At 45.0% G+C, this 19,087-nt stretch overlaps 1 protein-coding gene across 1 annotated transcript in view; it reads right to left on the reverse strand.

Moving 5' to 3' along the window:
• Window positions 1-19,087, reverse strand: part of LOC119379391 (phosphatidylinositide phosphatase SAC2) — a 248,652-nt gene that overhangs the window by 86,251 nt on the left and 143,314 nt on the right. Inside the window, exon 14 of the mRNA XM_037648709.2 lies at window positions 14,315-14,386. Coding sequence (XP_037504637.1) covers window positions 14,315-14,386 — 72 coding nt within the window. The remainder of the gene's footprint in view (window positions 1-14,314; window positions 14,387-19,087) is intronic.

Consider the following 19,087-nt stretch of genomic DNA (forward strand, 5'->3'; position numbering starts at 1 on the left):
AAAGGAGCGTCAACACGTGCGACCCGAAGGAGTATCAACATGAGCGGCCAAAAGTGCGTCAACACGTGCGACCCGAAGGAGTATCAACATGAGCGGCCAAAAGTGCGTCAACACGTGCGACCCGAAGGAGTATCAACATGAGCGACCCGAAGGAGTATCAACATCAGTGGCCAAAAGTGCGTCAACACCTGCGGCCTAAAGGAGGGGCACATCACAATGGACTGGGACCTTATTTAAGACCGGCCTGGTCCGTTGTTAGAGAGACGCCCCAGCCGACTTGGTTGAGCTGGCAGGCTCTGTCCTGCTATAACCTGCTATAACCTGCTATAAGCGTTGTTACTGTTTTGTAAACGTTTTGCCTCCCTGCTCTGCTCCTCAGCGATAAGTCCGGTCTTCGGCTACATCGGTCCGCCAGCCTCCCGGCTTTTCATCGACACGCAACCCCCAATTCTTAACAGTGTGCAGACGACGATAAGGCGCTGTGCGTAGACCCGTGTTTCAAGGAATACCACGCTCTGAAATACTATTGAACGTTTTGCAGTTCTCAGTAATGCTAACACGAAAAAACTGTTCATTTTTTTTACAATTTTTTCCAGACTACACATTTCGTACATTAAAAAAATGCATTAAAGTAATTTGACCATCTGGGAAAGTTTTTCTCAGAAATCTCTGACAGTCAAAGGGTTAATGAAAGTTTGGAAGGGTTGATGCCACAAAATTATGCACATGCTTGCCAGGGCCAGAGGATCAGTAAAATATCCGGTTTGATGAGTTTATGAGGGTTTAATCAACAAGCCTTTGCTGCAGTGAACTAAGATATTTTAGGAAGTGGTGGGATTGTGCTGCATCTCATTTTGGGAGGTACACTTATACAGCCTTTCTAAACTCCCTCATGAGTGACACCACCCTGTTCTTGGGGAAAGGAGGTTTTTGATTGGGACCACCCATGCCTGGAGAGCATTCCAGGGAGACGAGATGACTGTGAGACACCAAGCGTGGTGGACAAAACTGGACTGGCAGCTTTCAAGAGCATAAAGAGACAATGCTCAGCCACAACAGATCTGCACCCTTTGAAAATTTATGTGTACGTAGAGAGAATGAGGCTCACTGCAGAAAGCAACCATACGACCTTGCAATGGCTAATGAAAGCCCAGTAGGAAGCTTACGCCATGGCCCCTAACGCTACAGCACCATTGAGGATTGAGCTACAACGTCACTGGCAATGCTACTCATTACACCAGCGTTATGATATGGCTGGAAGCTGCCAGAGCTGCTTGCTTTTACCTATGGCAGAAGTTGCATTACGCGTGGTGTTGTGCGAATGTGGCGCAATTTTATAAAATATCACCTGATGAGGCCAAGTGCTATGCTCAACAATGCTATCGTTATCAATGCATCCCTTTGAGAGAAGCTGCCAACCTTTTTGCCATACCACAAATCAATAATAAAGCAGCTAGCAAAACAGTTTAACACCCATAATAATGACAACATTCCTTGAAAACTTGGGTGAGTCCCCTTACGTACATTTGCTGTGGTGAAGCATACTCCCTTTTGGTAAAAACAGGAACCAATCTCTTTCTATAGGCACGCTGCACATCTAACTCCGCGCCGCCACGAGTGCCTCTGGCGGCAGCGGGCGCGTCCTCATCAGGAGAGCGGGAACCTGTCGCGTCTGCTTGGCCTTGTTAACTACGGAAGTTAAACGCTGTTAGCATCGCTCTGCATCGCTGTCAAAGAACAAACTCTTAATGTAGTGCATCAGAATGGTTTTTAGTCCTCTTACGTTGCTGGATGCTGTAATATGTCTCGGAGAAGGGATTAACAGCATAAACACCGGACGACGAACAAACACGGGGACAGGCGCTGCTTTCTTTTCTTCGTACCATGTTTGTGTGGATAATCCCTTCTTTGAAAAACTGGCCCGCCTTTTGATGCTTACTTTGTCCATAGGTCAAGCACTTACAGCAACTCGGCACGGATAATTTTTACATCTCGATAACGCGCCATGGAGAGTTTCATCGCTGCAAGCTACGAATGGCGCTAGCTTCCTTTTGAAAGATAATCTGTCACATTGCACTTTCTGGGCTTTAAAAGAATTGAACACACCTGCAGTCTTACCAACGTGGAACCATTTCGGGAAAATTTATATGCTTTTGGCAGAATTTAGGGGGTAAATGTGTACATACATTTGAAGGTTGTTTCGGTGCGATCGACGTGCAAGTACAAGAATAGTGTTTCTGTCAATGGCTGTAATTCGTTCAGGAAAGAATGTTAACATTTATTAATTTGCATCAATATCACGACTCAATCAGAGCAATTGTAGGAAAAGTAGGTTTGTTCTTCCCCTCGACTAAAAAGTCTCTACTCGTTTTTTCTAATATCTTAGGATATTTATACTGCCGAAACACTCAGTTTTTTTTCTTGGTTTGTTACGACCGAAGCCTGGGACGAACTTGTCACGCATATATTTTAAAAAAAAAGAACACACAGTGACCGTGGCTGCATATTTTTGTTTGCATTTGCCAGTGACGCCAGCTTGGCCATCATTTATGGCTCCTGCTAATTGTCTAATTGCCGAGGATAAGTGCGTACGCATTCAAGAATGACCAACTTGAACTTAATCAAATAATGTAGCCATGTGAGACTAAATCGTCGAATGACGGAATGGTCTCTCAAACGCAAGCTGTTTGCCAACTTGGAGCTTCTTCTTTTTTTTTTTTTTTTAGTTGACCTCGCTTGTTACTTCACCGTCGTGCTGCACAACAAAGATGCTCTTATGACACCAGCAGTGGAACAAGTGGCGCATTACAATAACAAAAAAGGGCCAACTTGCAGTCAAATATGGACATTCTTCAAGGGAGTTCTTATGTGCATTGGCTCATTCATCGGCCTTTGATTGCGACGCCAGAATCTGTGATTTCACCTCTAGTATCGTGCACATAGACTTGAAGATATCAGGAAAGGTTAACCGCTGTATGAAGCAAGCTAAGAAAAAGTGACAGACGTCTGAAAGAATGAAGAATGACACATGAGCCGTGTTGTGTCTGCCTTCTAAATTGTTCATTGTTGGTGCTAAACATTTTTCACTAAGCTTTGCCAACATCGTCCAGCCTTCTAGAAAAACTTAATCTCATGCACAACCTGCTTTTGTAACCTGGCACTCGACGGGGCCGTCGCTTTCCTTGGCGTACCGAGGGTAGGGTGGCTAGAAGCTCTCCCGACACTAACGAGAAAGCGGCCACATTGGCGCTGGGGAGGCAGCACGATGATGGAGGCTCCTGGCGAGTGCAACGTCCCTATACATCTTCCCTCACTCATGCCAACACATGTGCTTGCTATACATTGTCTCTCATTAATGTTCATGCATAAAAATTGGGTTACTATGACCTTAATAAGTGTTTTTTATCAGTACTGCGTGATCAAAATCACCGCAAGTGATCTTGAACACACAACATGCTCCCATATTTCAACAAATGAGATGAAATGAAATCACCATTGCCGGTCATTCAATCCACCACATTCGAGGTTCGTTTCCTAAGCAAGAAGAGACATTTTATCATGCAATTCTTCATAGCATAATGCACCATTTCTCCAACTAGAGATGCAAAATTTCTGGAAATTTTGAGCAGCAGAGAAAACCCTGCTTTTTTTCTTTGTTTATTGCTTTCAGCAAACATAGGGAAAATTACAACCCCAGTGAATGGAGCTCGTACCTTTATTCAAGCCTACTCAGCACTGCTGTACTTCCACAATGCTCGGTTCTTACCTCCACCTGGCTTTTTCACACACAGAAAAGTGGTGCCATACACCAGAGTGTGTGAGAGTCATCTTATGCACCCATTCAATTTATTGTGATGGCCAACGCACATGCACAAATGTGTGGTGAATGTTACTTGAAACTAACGAAAACAATTTATGCCTCCAGTTTCATCAAGGTGCACTGCAGATGTTTTTTGAAACAAACCAAAGATCTCATAAGATCATGCAGACTGTAAAAAACAGTGCAAAAACAATGGACAAACACACAGGCACAAACGAGCAGCACTCGTCTGTGTCTATGTGTTTGTCCGTTGTTTCTGCGCTGTTTTTTACGATCATGAGCAACCAAAATCATACTCGCAGACAACTTTTCTTGGCAACGAAGGGAAAGCTACGGGGGCGGAGCTTCTGCCCATGTACGTGAAGAAGTCCAGTAAGGCGTGCGTTTCACACCACTGCGAAAAGTGATGGCTGCGCGCAATAAGGGTTTCATATCGCTGTTAAGCGTTTGAGGTACAGTGCAGACCACTTATAACGTAACCGCATATAGTGCAGGACCGGTTATAATGCGGTCTTTTTCGACTCCCGTTTACCCTCCCATAGAACCGCATGTATACGCATACCGCTTATTGTGCAGTCCCCCAAGATGAAATACCGTTTATAATGCGGTTGCGGGAAAATATTTCCGACAAACGCGGTAGCGAGTGCGGTTCTCAAAGGAGGTACGCCGCTGGGGAGGGAGCGACGAGGTCGTTACAAAGGGCGAGGGCACGCACAGTGAACGAACGAGGGGCGGAGGGAGGAAAAAGACCGCGGCAGCGCTGTGCGGGCTCGCCGAGTGGGGAAGGATGGTGGTTGCCTAGGCGACGGAGTAGCCTTTGCACCGGCGGCGGCAAGGCTCCGCGGCCGCTTGCCAAAAGTGCGTTCCGCGTGCAACGTACGATCGCGTCCTCATCAAGCGCGCTTTAAAGCAAGTTTCCTGTCGGGAAAAGCGTCGTCGTTATCACACTTGCTACAGATATCGCGTTTGCTACCTCGTCCGCAAATTGAAAAGTTTTGCGGCTTCATGACGCGGGCTTTCGCCTTTTCTGCGAGTGCGCGGACTTAAACCTTGGCGGGCTTTTGTCGCCGTTGATCTCCCGGCCGCGAACACTAACTTCGTATCACGCGCGCTGTTCTTTGGTTAGTGCTTGAATGCGATCTTTCGACCTCCGATCTTGTCTTGGACAACTTCCCGCGACTACATGCTGAACAGCAGGCTAGGCCTAATCAGCGTTGGTTGCTTTTCGGTAGCGGTCGCGGGCGATAAAAGTTGCGGTTTGGTGCGGAATCAACGAAACTTCTTGCGATGGCTGCACTTGAAGGGAAGGGAATCATATCGTTAATGAAAACGAGGGCATGGTTGGCACATGCAGCTCTCGAATGGTGGTTCCGGATTCGATTGCAATGTCTTGGACATCGCGTGCGCGCCCGTGAAATCGAACGATCGGTACCGCTCAGCACGTGAAATTTCGGTCGCGATTCGACATGGTTTCGGTGTAATGCGCATACCTCGAGGTAGTTGGCGAATTTCCGCGATGGCACTTTGTTTGTTTGCTTTTTTTCCCCGTGTTCATTTCGTTGGCAATGCGGGTATTTGGCGGTTAATTTTTGAACATTCGGAGATTTAAGTGGTTGTAAGCGCCCCAAATCGCATATGTCGATTATCGGACACGCGAGGCTACATGCTCAACACGTTTTTGCGCAAGTGCAGACTTTGAAAAAGGTTGTTTTGGTTATAGTGCGGTACCGCTTATAGTGCGGATATTCGCGACTCCGGCGACTTACGTTATAAGCGGTCTATACTGTACACGTAAATGGCGTGACTTTTTCACGTGAGCCAAAACGCAAAGTAACAATGTATAAAGTAAAACAAATACAATCTCACTGGCGTGAGCTGCGTCCTGTCTCAAAGAGCTACATGCAGGAATTAAAAAGGGTATTTTTATATCTCACGCAGAAAATACGGACACAATTATTATTATTATTATTATTATTATTATATTATTATTATTATTATTATTATTATTATTATTATTACTATTATTTATACTGTCAATCCCACCAGGGATCATTACAGGAAGGGCATGTTCACTTTCAACAATATAACAATACAAAGAGCAAAAATTAGATTACACAAAAAGACATAGGCAGTTAACAAAGGCAAGCAATTAAACATATTAATTCATCATAATAATGTTATGGAAAAATAACGGGTGATCAAAGAGGTACTCAAATGGCAAAGCTGAAAAAAGAAAACCACATGTAACATGAGATAAAAATGTTGAAACAAAACAATGTAACAGACTGAAGGATAAGCATGAGGTAAAAAGGTAGACAATTATCATAAATGAGAAACTGCATGCACTGTAAGGCATCTAGGTTACGATTTTACAAGAGATAGCAGTACCTTTCCAGCTTTGGTAGATATAGAATTATGAACACAGTATAATAAAAATAAAATAAATAAAAAATAAATTATACAGAAATAATGGTGATACAGGCAGTTCATAAGTGGGTAGCATGTAATTCGTTTTCGAGCAACGTTAAAAAGGAGATAAGGTAGCACTGTTTGTTTCAGCAGGACCTAGCTTGTTCCATTCAAGCGCCATTAAAGGAAAAAATGAATGCTTATGACTTTCTGTATGTACTGTATGCTCGTGTAATGATAATGCGTGTGTGTGTCAGGTTCATCTGGTTTGTGTTATAGATAAGTATTTGGAACTCTCTATCTTTATGTCACTGTGGATTAAATGGCACATAATTTTAATTGTGCAGGCTTGGCTCGGTATTGTAAGGTGAGAATACCGGCCTGTTTTAGTAATTGTGTGGGTGAGTCTGTTAACCTATATTTATTGTAAATGCATCTTAGTGCTTTCCTTTGGACTGCTTCCAGTTTGTTAACGAGTTGTTAAGTAAAAGTAAACCAAACAATGTTAGCGTATTCCAAAGTCGATCTGACGAAAGTTTGATGTGACAATAGCTTTGTGCTTGGGGGTGCTAGTTTAAGACATCTATTTTTAAAAAATCAGCAGTTGTTCCGTGTACGAATACAACCAATGAGCGAAGCTCCTTAGAAATGGGACACAAATGACTATGTACGTTTTGAAACTGTTTAATGCTCTGCGCGCCTTGTTTTTTTGCACAACGCGTGCCGAACGCCGTGCACGCCCTCTTATTTATTTATTTTATTTTTTTTTGCGCCGTGCCGCATCTATATTGCAGGGCACTTCGACGGCGACGGTGGGGTGCAGGCCTAAGGAGCTTCACTCCTAAAATAAAAGCTTTTTTAGGGCGGACGAGCTAACGTTGTTTACATGGCACTCCCATCTAAAGTCGTGGATTATTGTTAAGCCAAGGTATCTTTCACAGTGCTGAGTGTAGCGCTGTCTACAGTGTAGTTGAAATCAGGTGTGCACTTTTTCTCGTTATTGATAGGATAGCTGATTTTTTTATGTTGAAAGTCCATTGTGGGACTACGTACATTAGCGGTAAGACACGTTCAATTTGGCTCTGTAGCCTTTGCTTCATGGACAAGAAAAGTTGTCCGCAAGTATAACCCGAATTACAGCCCTTGTCATGCAGACATGCCTGAGCTTACAGCCATCCGGCAACTTCAAAAAAGTATTTCACTCATACCGCTGCACCTTGGCCCCTCAAGTAGTGCATGTATATCTCCTTTTGACTGGCCATTTCACATTGAAAAAAACTTTCCTTGTGAAAACTGCCATAGCTTATGCCAATGGCTGTCAGAAAACTTATCCAGGCAAGCAGATTTGCATTGATGTTTATAAATCGTCAAGAAATACAGTGCATATACCGGTTCCGTGGCTTCCGATATATACAGTGGTGGTACAGTAAAATCTCATCAGAAGAGACATGTTTACAAGAGGCATTTGGTTATGAGAGACATTTGAAAATGGTTTGGTTGGTTTTCCTATGTTTGCCATGTAAACAACATGCATGCAAGAGGACATGGTTACAAGACACACTCTGTTACAAAGGACAATTTTTTTAGGTCCCTAGGGTAAATTCTTCACGATTTAGTAGAGGCACAATCAAGACACGCCCAAGCATTGTGGCCAATGTTGTGTTAACCAATATGTGCTGCAGTTTTATTCCTTTGGCTCAAAGTTGTGAAAAACTGTAATGGAAAAACAAGCTTTAAATGTGGTGACTGATGGAAGAGGGGCCTTGTATGGAAGATCCTACGAAAAACTGCCTCGAAGATCTTTCATCCAAAACACCGCAGAGCTCCATAACTTTTTGAGGGGCTTGTATCTGCAGATATGGAACTTGTGTGCTCTGACAAGGTCACAGATCATGGAATCGTCGCGCAAGTAACTGTGCATGTGCCCTAGAGGGTCAACCAGACAAGGATGGCGACGAGGACATTGCAGGGCAGAAAGTGTTGGCAGTTGAGGCTGATGAAAATCTCCGAGCACTTCAAAGGTATTGCGAGCAACAGGAAGCCTTGCAAAATGAAGTGCTTTACCTCCTGAAGTTGGGAAGGAAGCTAATACAACCTGCAATCCCTAAAAAACAAACTACTAAAGCCACCCGAAGCAATTTTCTGTGGATGTGTTCAAACAGACTCTTGATACTGATGCATAATAAAGTGCTCTAGTCCAATTTCTCAGTGTTTTTAGAATTCTTGGTTACAAGAGACGCATTCCTGGTCCCTTGAGTGTCTCTTGCATGGCTTTTATGCATACACCATTTCGAAGTAACCAGCATGGCATGAGGAATACAGTTGACGACCGATAATTCGGACTCCACAACGTAAATAAGTCCGAATTATCGAATGTCTGAAAAAACGAATGCATCAGAAAAAAAATAATTTTATTGACACTTCAGGGTCCTGGTGGCCGAAAAAAGTTGTCAATGGCGTTGCTGCCCGCACTTCGCTTACGTGCAACCAAGGTCGCCTGTATCTCCGCCAGTGTGATGTGATCGCTGTACGATGACGAGCTGGTTTCGTTCGTGAAGGCAACGCGTCTGTGCAGCGCACTTAGTGGTCGCACAAAGAGGCAGCATGAATGGCGGCGCGGCGCGTTTGGGTTTTTCGCCTATTAAATGTGTGCACTACGCATGCAACTGCACCAGGCCACATTCACTATCGAGCAGTTTACTGAAGATGCTTATTGTAAGGCTTGTCAGCGACTGAGCCGTACTGGCGCAGTTTGCCACCTGCCGCCATCATGCCTCCGTGCATTTCCACTGCTTATACCGTAAAGACATCGCCGCACCGTGCCCGTGATAGCGGCCCCTTTGAATTTCCGGTCCGCTTCACCCCATAACACTTCGGCATCACGACAAAGCTGACTTTCGGACTCTGCTAGTGTCGCACACCGTCGACTCGCTAAAGCGCTGGTTCGAACCTACGAGGTGATAGACGTGGCAGAGGTGGGGGCTTCAATTATTGCTTTTCGGACCTGCAATTTGGGCAGAGAGTCCGAAAAATCGGACGCCGAAGAGTTTTAGCGTCCGAAATTTCCGACGTTCTTGACCATTGACGTCTATGGGGCTGGTGACGGTGCTGCGAAAGTGTCCAATTTTCGAGCATGTCCGGAAAATCGGGCGTCCGAAAACTCGGCAGTTGACTGTATCTGCCGCGTTTCGTTGTCGTCGGCGCGGCCTTTGGCGCTGACTGTGAGGGCACCATTGGCGCCATTTAATTCAGGTCTTCTGAGACAGCAGAGCGTAAAATAAAGCAAGTCTCAAGATAAAAATGAATGCGCGCGCAAAACGCTTTACCGCAGACGCATTCGACAGAATGGCGGCGATAGCAGCGCCAACGTTTGTAGAACTTGTTTCAGTTGCCAAACTCCCCGCCTCCACCGTGCTCTGAAAGCGACGCGCAAACCGACTTCCGGTACAGGTGGCGCTACTGCAGCAACAGGCTCTGCGTAGCAGACGGCGAAGCGCGAGCGAAGGCGGCGGACAGCTGCAATTGGCCGCACAAATATTTAATTGCTTACCAACAAAGTTGCAAAAACAACTTATTTTTCCGGCTAGGTAATCGTAATAAATAGCACGATTGTCGCAACAATATTTGAGACCGGGTCTGCACGTGTTCTGTGTTACGCGAATAACAGCAGGCACCGTGAGCACGGCCGTCGCTGCTGTTTATTACTACAAACCAGGCCCGTAGCCAGGAATTTTTTTCGAGGGGGGGGGGGCACTCGCTGAAAGCCTTGACTTTTTGAGAAAAAAACACCTATTTATATTATTTGTTTTTGGTAAAAACACATACTTCACCAAAATTTCGAGGGGGGGGGGGGGCTAGCCCCCCCCCCCCCCATGGCTACGGGCCTGCTACAGACATTATTAGCGTTGCCCACTGGCTAAGTGCAATATTGAAATACCAGTAGAGCTGATTTCATAAACCTTTTTTGTCTGGGTAGGAGAAGGGTCTGTAAATGTTCTCATAGGTATCTGGAAATAAATAGGTCATTGCATAATTTCGTCGGAGGCTCGCGACGGAATTCCTTCGTGCTGTCCTTCCTCTGAGAGCCTTCACTTTGCCCAATTAAATGTTTTATTGATATTTGGAATAGTGCTTATGTGAAGTGCCTGGCAAGAATACCGGGAAACGCCGCTGTACATTGTCGTTATTCATATCAATATAAAGCAATGCAGTAGCCACCGTAATTGTAGGGCACGCTTGTAGAATTTCAGTCTCGCAAGCACATGATACAGAAAGTTAATGATGTGCCACTCGATGAAATTTGATCATGATAAAGCGTGACCAGAATAAAATCTTTCGGTCATGACTGACTCACTCGTGCAAGTTGCAGAAAGGAGCCAGTCGCGCTCAGTATGAACTACGTTCAGACCTGCCGCGACTAGCTGAAATCGAAAATGGCCTTAACATGTACGATTCTGCCCTCAGCTCACACGACATAATTCGCACTTAAGTGCCGAATGTTGCGTATAATTTAATCTTTCATAAAATGCTTTTGAAATTTCAGTTCACTAACTGTTATTCTTTTTTAAACAATTTTATTCTGTTTAAAGCATTAAACATTAAAATTGCACCCGTCATGTTCCAGCTTAATTGCATTTTTACTGTTTTGAAACGACACCATTTCAACTAATTTTGTTATTTTTTCCTTGTCATAGTATACCTAACTGCATCGTGAAGCACATTGTTCGTTTATGACCAACAATTGTTCACCTTTCCTTTTAATAATGTCGCCGCGATAACAGTGGTTAACACTGGGGTGGCCAGCGGGGGCGGGGGCATTTTAGACCCCCGAAATTTTTCAGTTTACTTGTGTGTACTATATACACGCACACGAACATACATAAAGTATAATTGGGCACCCCCCCCCACCTCCTCCGGAAATAAAATTTTGGCTAGTGAGGAGGACTGGAGTCAGCTTATAACCAGTGCAGTCCTCCAAGATCAACTCCTGGCCGTCTGGAGAGCTCACGCCATCGGGAAAGCCTCTGGCCTACCAGTGCGTGGGCGGAGCCACGACTTAGCTGGGGGCTTTGCCCTTGGGCCGTAGTTTCTCTAAACAATAATAAAGTTCTTGCCATGCCATGCTATGATCCTGGTGGTTAAAGCTGTCGGCTACTGACCCGAAAGACGCAGGTTTGATCCTGGTCACGGCCTTCGCATTTTGATAGAGGTGAAATGCTAGTTGCCTGTCTACTGTGCTATTCCGGTGCCCGTTAAGCAACCTGAGGTTGTCAAATTAAATTATCAGGAGCCCTCCACAGCGGCGTCTCTCATATAGCCTGGATAGCTTTGGGACGTGAAACCCATAAACCAATATTAATTACTCACATGTACATGACTAAGTCAGTGGCGCAGCCACGAGTGTGTTCGGTGTTTTTACCCCCCGCCCCCCCCAAGAATTAAACTTCTGGCCAAGCCCCTGTTGTCCATAAATAGGCTTTCTCGAACTCGATGCTTTGGAATTCGCTGAAAACTATCATAAAAATTCAATTAATGAAAGCGATAAGTACGCGGTACATTTATGGAGCACAACAGTGCATGTCAATTGAAAATGCGCATAAATCACTTGTTTCATTGAAATGCTTGCGGGTTACTTCAGTATTTACTACAACTACACAACCAAACCTCTGAAGATTTCAGGAAAAAGGAGCCATTTCGATCCCGGCTTTCATGAATTCTCATTAATGATACTTGGGGAAAACCAGCGAAAAAATCGTGCACACAAAAGAAGGAATCGCAACACCACGCTGGACTTACAACTGACATATACTTGAAAACCACACTCACCTCAAACAACCAAATAGTCAACACATGCACCATGCTCTCAGCAAAGTACAAAGAAAAAAAAAGAATGAAACATCAAATTTGCCCCGATATATGTTTGTGTCTGTTTTCGTGGGTTTTCTCAAGTTAGTATGAAGAACTGGCCCAAGCAAGCAGCACTTCTACAGCACATTCGTTCATTGATCATGCTGAGCCCAAGAGTGCCGCAGTCATTTGTTTCTCCTATTGCCGCTGTGCAGCCCGGCACAAAACATGTTGGCATTGTGGACGCGTAACACGTGTAATCTCTTTTGTTGCTTATTACAAAATCCGGAATCTCTGTTCGTCAACAGAACGCAGTCACGCATCTGATCCGGTGCGCCGATACAGTAGCAGCCGTAGCAGCGCCCGCACCGGCTAACCTCGCTGAAGCCTGACGCGACTACAGCGCCACTCGCCGCATCCGCTTGAGGTGGAGCCGCGCAACAGAGCCGAGTTTTCAAACTGAAGTAGTTCTAGAAACGTTGAGCAGCACAGCGCTGGGGATACAGGAACCGGAATGTAGGATGTTTGCGACGTCGATACGATTTCCCACAGTTGACCAGTGCCTCCGAGATCGGCATTTCCAATCACAAATATCTGAGGCATAAAGTAGCGATCGAAATAAAGCCTCATAGATCACCAATTAGCTTTCGTTTTGATCTCTGAGGCCATACTTTGTATGGTACGAGTGCCGGAGGAGATAATGGCTGGCAATTCGGCATGCGTAACAGTCTCGGACAGGGTCCGGATTATCGAATGTAGATCTCGCAGCTGTCCGAAATATCGGTTGTCTTTATACATTACTTCTATGGGATCATCGGTGGTGCCGCGCGACTGTCCAAATTACCAAGCATGTCCGAATTACCAAGCATGCCCGAATTATCGGTGTCCGATTTATCGGTCGGCGACTGTATTAGTATTAGCAGAATTTTATGGCAATACTAATATGCCTCATGACCAATGTGGCCTATTTGACAAGCTATTGTCTCTTGTCAAATACGCACCATTGGTCATGAAGATACTCTAAATTAGCTGTGCCTCCACTCTTTCACACTGTTATATGCTTCCAGACAAAGACAGCAACAAGTATGCATGTTTGGATTGTAAAGGTTTTTTTACTAGCTTTCACAGTGCCCAAAGGAAAAAAAATAAAATTTATTTATTTTGTGATCCTTCAGCTTTTTCCTGGACCTTACATCTCTAAATTAATGAATGCCCAACGTTTTCCTTCATCACACACTGAGTGCTGCGGGCAAGAAGACTGTCCATTCGCACAAGCAGTAAGTTGCATCGCTATGCATTGTTTTGCAGTGTACCATTCATCTGGCTATTGTGTGTATTGGTGTCGCCAGCAGAATTACCCTGATAATTTCTCAAAAGAATGATAAACACAGTAGCTTTTTTCACAATATGACCTGACATGAATGCCTGTAGCCACCGCGCATGCATGACGCACCTTTCACCCATTTGCTGTTGCGTGACGATGCAGACGTTTCTTGTATGTGCGTGATGGGAGAGGGACGGGAGGTGGGGGAGGGGGGTACGCCTGCATGACAATAATCATGATGACCTTCAATGACATCCTATTTCACGTAGTCAGTAGGATCGAAACAAACATAGAGAAAAGGTAAAGGAAATAGAGGAGGTTAACCAGGCTGTGCCTGGTTTGTTACCCTATCATTACGACACGTGTGTGAAGCAGCACATGAAACAGTACTAAGCGGAGAAGAAACGAGCAAACAAGACACTTGCACTGGATTTTGTTTTCTCCGCGCTTTGTCCTGTTCTATGCACTGCTTCACACACATTATTAGTCCCCAACTCGCCCAAATGTCGACCTTGCTGTGAGCATATTACAATGTAACATTACGCCTATCGCCCTTGTTCCTTTATTTCTTCATTAAAAGCTATATCACTATATGTTATGATTACTTAACAGATTTTTTTTTACCTGCACTGTAAATGCTTCTTGCTTATTTTGAGTGCTCACCAGTTACTGTCTGCTTTGAATAATTGAGCTTATGGGTGGGTCCACCAAACTAACAAAGTGACTTTAGCCTGCTGGCCATCATATAATTATCTGAGAAGTATGTTATTTCAGTGCCTTTAGAACAACAGCTTTCATAACGAAAAAAATGAGCCTGCAAAAATGTGTTCAGCAGAAGAACGCCGCCATGGCCACTACGTAATTTTTGTGACTATGCTAACTAGATACCACCAACAAACAGACACAATACTCACTCAGCCACATAATATGAGTCTTTGGTCAGCACCAGAATGGAGTCCATGTCGGCCTGTCCAGGATCACCAGTGCTGCAAGAGCACTAAAATTTAATGTCGTCTGGGCCAAAATTTCAAACTCATCAAGACAATGCAACGAAAAAAGTGGCTGCAATTACATTTGCACCCACAGCATCGATACCAATTTTAACAATATATACTGGACTGGTAACAATGAGCAGCCACTGCACCGTGAAGTTTTGATTGTTTCTATGGTGAAAGAAACTGCTTACCACCAATGTTGCCCATACCACATTATTGGTTATAAACTAGGCTTGTGCGCATAGTAAATTTTAGGTCCGAAGCGAATTCGAAGCGAATAGTGATTTGGTCGAAGTGACTCTTGAAGTGAATTAGAATAGTTCATATCACATATTATAAAGAAAAATGAGCACATTTGTCATGACCCAAATAACCAGTGCAATATTTTTAAGTTGAAACAGGCATATGCATATGTCATTCCTTTTTGGTTTAAGGGAAGTGGAAGCAACTCTGAGTACCGTAAAACCTCGGTGATACGAATCTCACGGGGTTGCCAAAAATATTCGCATCATCCGAAATTCGAATCACCAGAAAACATGGAAAATTATTATGTGACAAAAGAAGGTTGGCATGCGCTTTGATTTAGTGTTTCTCAGGGTCGCAGCGACGTCATGAACAGCTCTGAATGAGTCCCAATAAAGTTTTTAGACGTCAACTATCTTACTTGTACTCGTAATCATACTTGTACCAGGTGTGTTGTGCCTCGTGGCCGCTTGCATGACACCAGAGTACTGCGGCGAAAGTGACTTAAGAAGCGCTTTGCACACGATAGATAGAGGCCAAGCTCCTTCGCCAAGACCGCCCGCTTCGTCTCTTGGGGTCTTCGTCCACGTTTCATGGGACTTCATGACGGACCCGCAGCCCAAGTTTCAGTCTCGCTTCATAGAACGTCTGATTGCGGGGACATGGCTTGCATCGACGTGGCAGGCACGTGTTAACACACTACAAGGACGCTGCTGCATCGAGCACAGGAGCACGCGACAACACGTCGAAAAAAAGCGCGACGTCAACGTCATCTCTAATATAAACGCGAAGGCGCATAAAGGCCTCCAAGATTCGTGCGCACTATCTCGGAGGCAACCACGCACCGTTGATGGTCGCGCAGCGCGCATGCCCGCGCCCGCGCGTGACTGCCGCGTCTTCCGCGACAGCGCGGGCAGTACCTGTTCGTACCTGTACGCTACCGTACGTTCGTATCAAACGTGAGGAGTGCAAATCGGTTCGCAACAACCGTACTCCAATACATTGCAGGCTAATGGGCCTTGGCCGGGACCACAGAAAAATTCGTATCACCCCACAATTCGTATGAGCCGTGATCGTATCGCCGAGGTTTTACTGTAGTAGCAGGATTTGACTTTCGGTAGAATGCAAGTGATAACCTGTAAAATATGCTACGTTTTAAAATTTACTATACTTATAGCATATAAGCCGGTATAACAAGCTTTTAAAATTTTAAAAATGATGAATCGATGTGAGGGTAATACAGCAAAACCTCATTAATTCGAACTCTGTTATGTTGAAATCCCACATAATTAGAAGGATTTTTGCGGCCCCGTATTTTGCAATGTAAATTTCAGTGGATAATTTGAAACGGCGGTCAGTACCAGCCCAGTTAATTTGAAAACTTTAGGTGCCATGTGCCAATTCCCGATCCCGATTTAGCCGCAAATCCGCAGAAACAATGGCCCTTAGGAGCCACAAGGCAATGCAATGTAGCAATACTAATGGGTGACAAGTGAAGCATCCCAGCCTCGCTGCTGCCAGTGCAAGAAAAAAAAAACAAAACAAAAGGCGGTCTCGTGGTCAGCTGAAATGTACGCCTGCGGAAAAGACGTGCTTCACTGCAACACAGCGGTGACACACGGGCAGCATGACGCATGCTTCTCTCAACGTCAGTGCGTCATGATTTACCCATTCTTTCTGGGAAAATAGAAAAATTAATAAAGGGCGGTCTGACAGAATTCGCGATGTCTGCAAACCTCTGATTGGCGGTTCCTTGCTAGCAGAGTACTTGCTTGCAACGCCTACTTCGAAAACTCAGTTAAACTTCAATGATCATCTTTCCCACCCAGAAAACATCGCGAATTCCGTCACACTGGTCATTTATAAATTATTTATTTTAACAGAAAGATTTGGCGAATGGTCGCATTATGACGCGCTGATGCTGCGAGGAGCAGGTGACACGCTGCCTGCGTGTCAGCACTGTGTTGCAGCGAAGCATGTCTTTTTTTTTTCCACAGGTGCGCATTACAGTTGACAATGAGACCGTTTTTTTTTTTAATTTTATTTCCTTGCGCTGGCAGCAGCGAGGCCCACCGTTTCCTCGGTTTAGCGGCAAAATTGTGGCCAGGTATTGCTGGAAAACATAACCTTTGTAGCTGCAAACTAACAGGCACAGCAAACGACCACCTCTGATTACTTCCAGTACCAGTAATTCAAAGTTCTTTGCATCCCGCTTTTTGTATGTTTGGTTAATTCGAAAACCCGCTTAATTAGATTTTTTACAGTACCAGTGACTGAATTAACCAGGTTCTACTGTACGTTCATTTAACCTTGAAGTGGGGCTTCGCGGCAGTGCGAATTGCTCCTGGAAAGGTGTATTCACGGTACAGCACATCTCCACTGCAGTGAAACCACCTTTACAGGAGGTTACATGCTGTTTATAAATGTCTATTCGTTCATTTCGAATACTTCGAAATTTCCTAGAATTTAATTTGGTTTCGAAGCGAATTCGAATACTGTAATATTCGTTTGAATATTCGAAGTGCTCGAATATTCGCACAAGCCTAGTTATAACAAGTAAGTTAATGCGAGGAAAAAAACTTCCAGGGTAGAAACCTCGAGACTTATGAAAAGGGTTTCCTTAATTGAGGATGACGCAATGAGCCACGGAAAGGAAATGATAGGTGTAATGTTAAGAAACAAGAAAAGGGCAGAATGGGTCAGGGAACAAACACATGTTAATAATATCTTAGTCGAAATGAAGAATGTAAAGACGTTTATTGCTCAGCAGCAGTGCTAGAGCCAAGCACCAGGGCAGAGCACGAGCGGCACTCCCGAACCAAGTGTTGATGTGAACCTACTAGCATCCCTCAAATCTATAATTATCCTTGGGATTGAAAAGGAAGCCATCCGGCGAGCTAACAGCTCATCACTACGATTGAATTGTAGTACTTCTTGAGGCGCTGAACGTGTACAATGTCTCTTCCACGACGGCGCAGGTCCGATGACGGCGTGACGGGCTCAATGTTACAGTTGACAGGTGATGTACGTTCGATGATGCGGTACGGGCCTTCATACTTAAGTCATTTGAAAGAGACGGATGGGAGCATAGGCTGGAATCAGCAGTCACACAAGCGCCCCAGGAAGGAAAGTGGGCGCAGAAGTGGTGTCCGCGCAAGTGTTTTTCTGGTGCTCTTGGTCAGTTGAAGTCAATGCACGTGTGAGATTGCAGCACTCTTCAGCATGTCTTGAAGTGGTAGAAATAGGCGAAGACTAAGAGGCATCCGGGTGGTACAGCAGAATTGTGTTGATTGTGTGCGATAAATGGCAACCGTGCAATAAGAGGCAACCGTGCAATAAGAAGGGCAAAAAACCAGTGGTACTCTGAGTGGCTGTGTCGTACGCGTAAGTTACAAAGGGCAGAATGGCATCTCTATTTGTGTGGCTGAAGGGGATGTACATGGAAAGCATGTCACTGGGCGTACTGTTAAAGCATTTAGTAAGGCCAGTGGTTTGAGGATGGCACGCAGTAGTAGTGCGATGAACAACATGCTTCAACGACTTTGGACAAGAAGACATGTCTGCAATCACTGAGCAGTTCCTGGAGTGTACCATGATGTAGGATGAATCGGCGAAGTAGGAAGGAGGCAACATCATGCACCGCAGCTGCTAAACAGCGGTGGTTTTGGTGTATCGTGTGAAGTGGTCAAATTACACGATCGCCCAGCAGTTGCCAGCTGATGTCAGGAGAAATGGGCCATACAAATCAATGCCAACGCACTCAAATGGCCGGGTAGCGCTAGGTAGAGGCTACAGATCACCTGGCGTGGTGTGGGGCGATGATTTACAGCATGGCACTTGGAGCAAGAACGAACAATTTCTGAAGATCGCTGTACATCCCTTGCCATTGGTACCACTGTTGAAGGTGCTAAGTTTTGAATGCTCCCGAGTGTGCACACTGGGAACAGAGTGAAAGGATGCACATATTTCAGAACGCAGACTGCAAGGTACTACCAGAGTCCTTCAATGCTTTTCTGGTCACGAAGCTCCGGCCGCAGTTTCATACAGGGACAGAGGCGGCCGCTAGTGTCACCGCGGTCAACGCGGGGGCATTCGTCCGCGCACGCTGCGCTCGGCTGAATGCTGTGCCGGTTTGAGGCAATCGTTTAACCTGCACCAAACCACAATATTTCAACTACCACTCATACTTCACGTGACATACGATGTGTTAGTCGCATACGTGTGTAAAAAACTTACTTTCGTGTTTCTTTTTTTTTTAAATATCAAGGCTGCGATGAATACAGTCGTGCCGACGCAGCGATATTAGCTGCATATGTTGTTCCAGCGAGGTTCGTTAGCTCAGGCAATGGAGCACGAGAGTATTTATTCAGGCACGGGATATTTACCTAGACTTGTGACACTGCACAAGCCTTACAAACCCACCAACTCGCAAACTGAAGTCTCATAGCG

Source organism: Rhipicephalus sanguineus, chromosome 1 (assembly GCF_013339695.2).
Source record: "Rhipicephalus sanguineus isolate Rsan-2018 chromosome 1, BIME_Rsan_1.4, whole genome shotgun sequence".
NCBI classification, from domain to species: domain Eukaryota; kingdom Metazoa; phylum Arthropoda; class Arachnida; order Ixodida; family Ixodidae; genus Rhipicephalus; species Rhipicephalus sanguineus.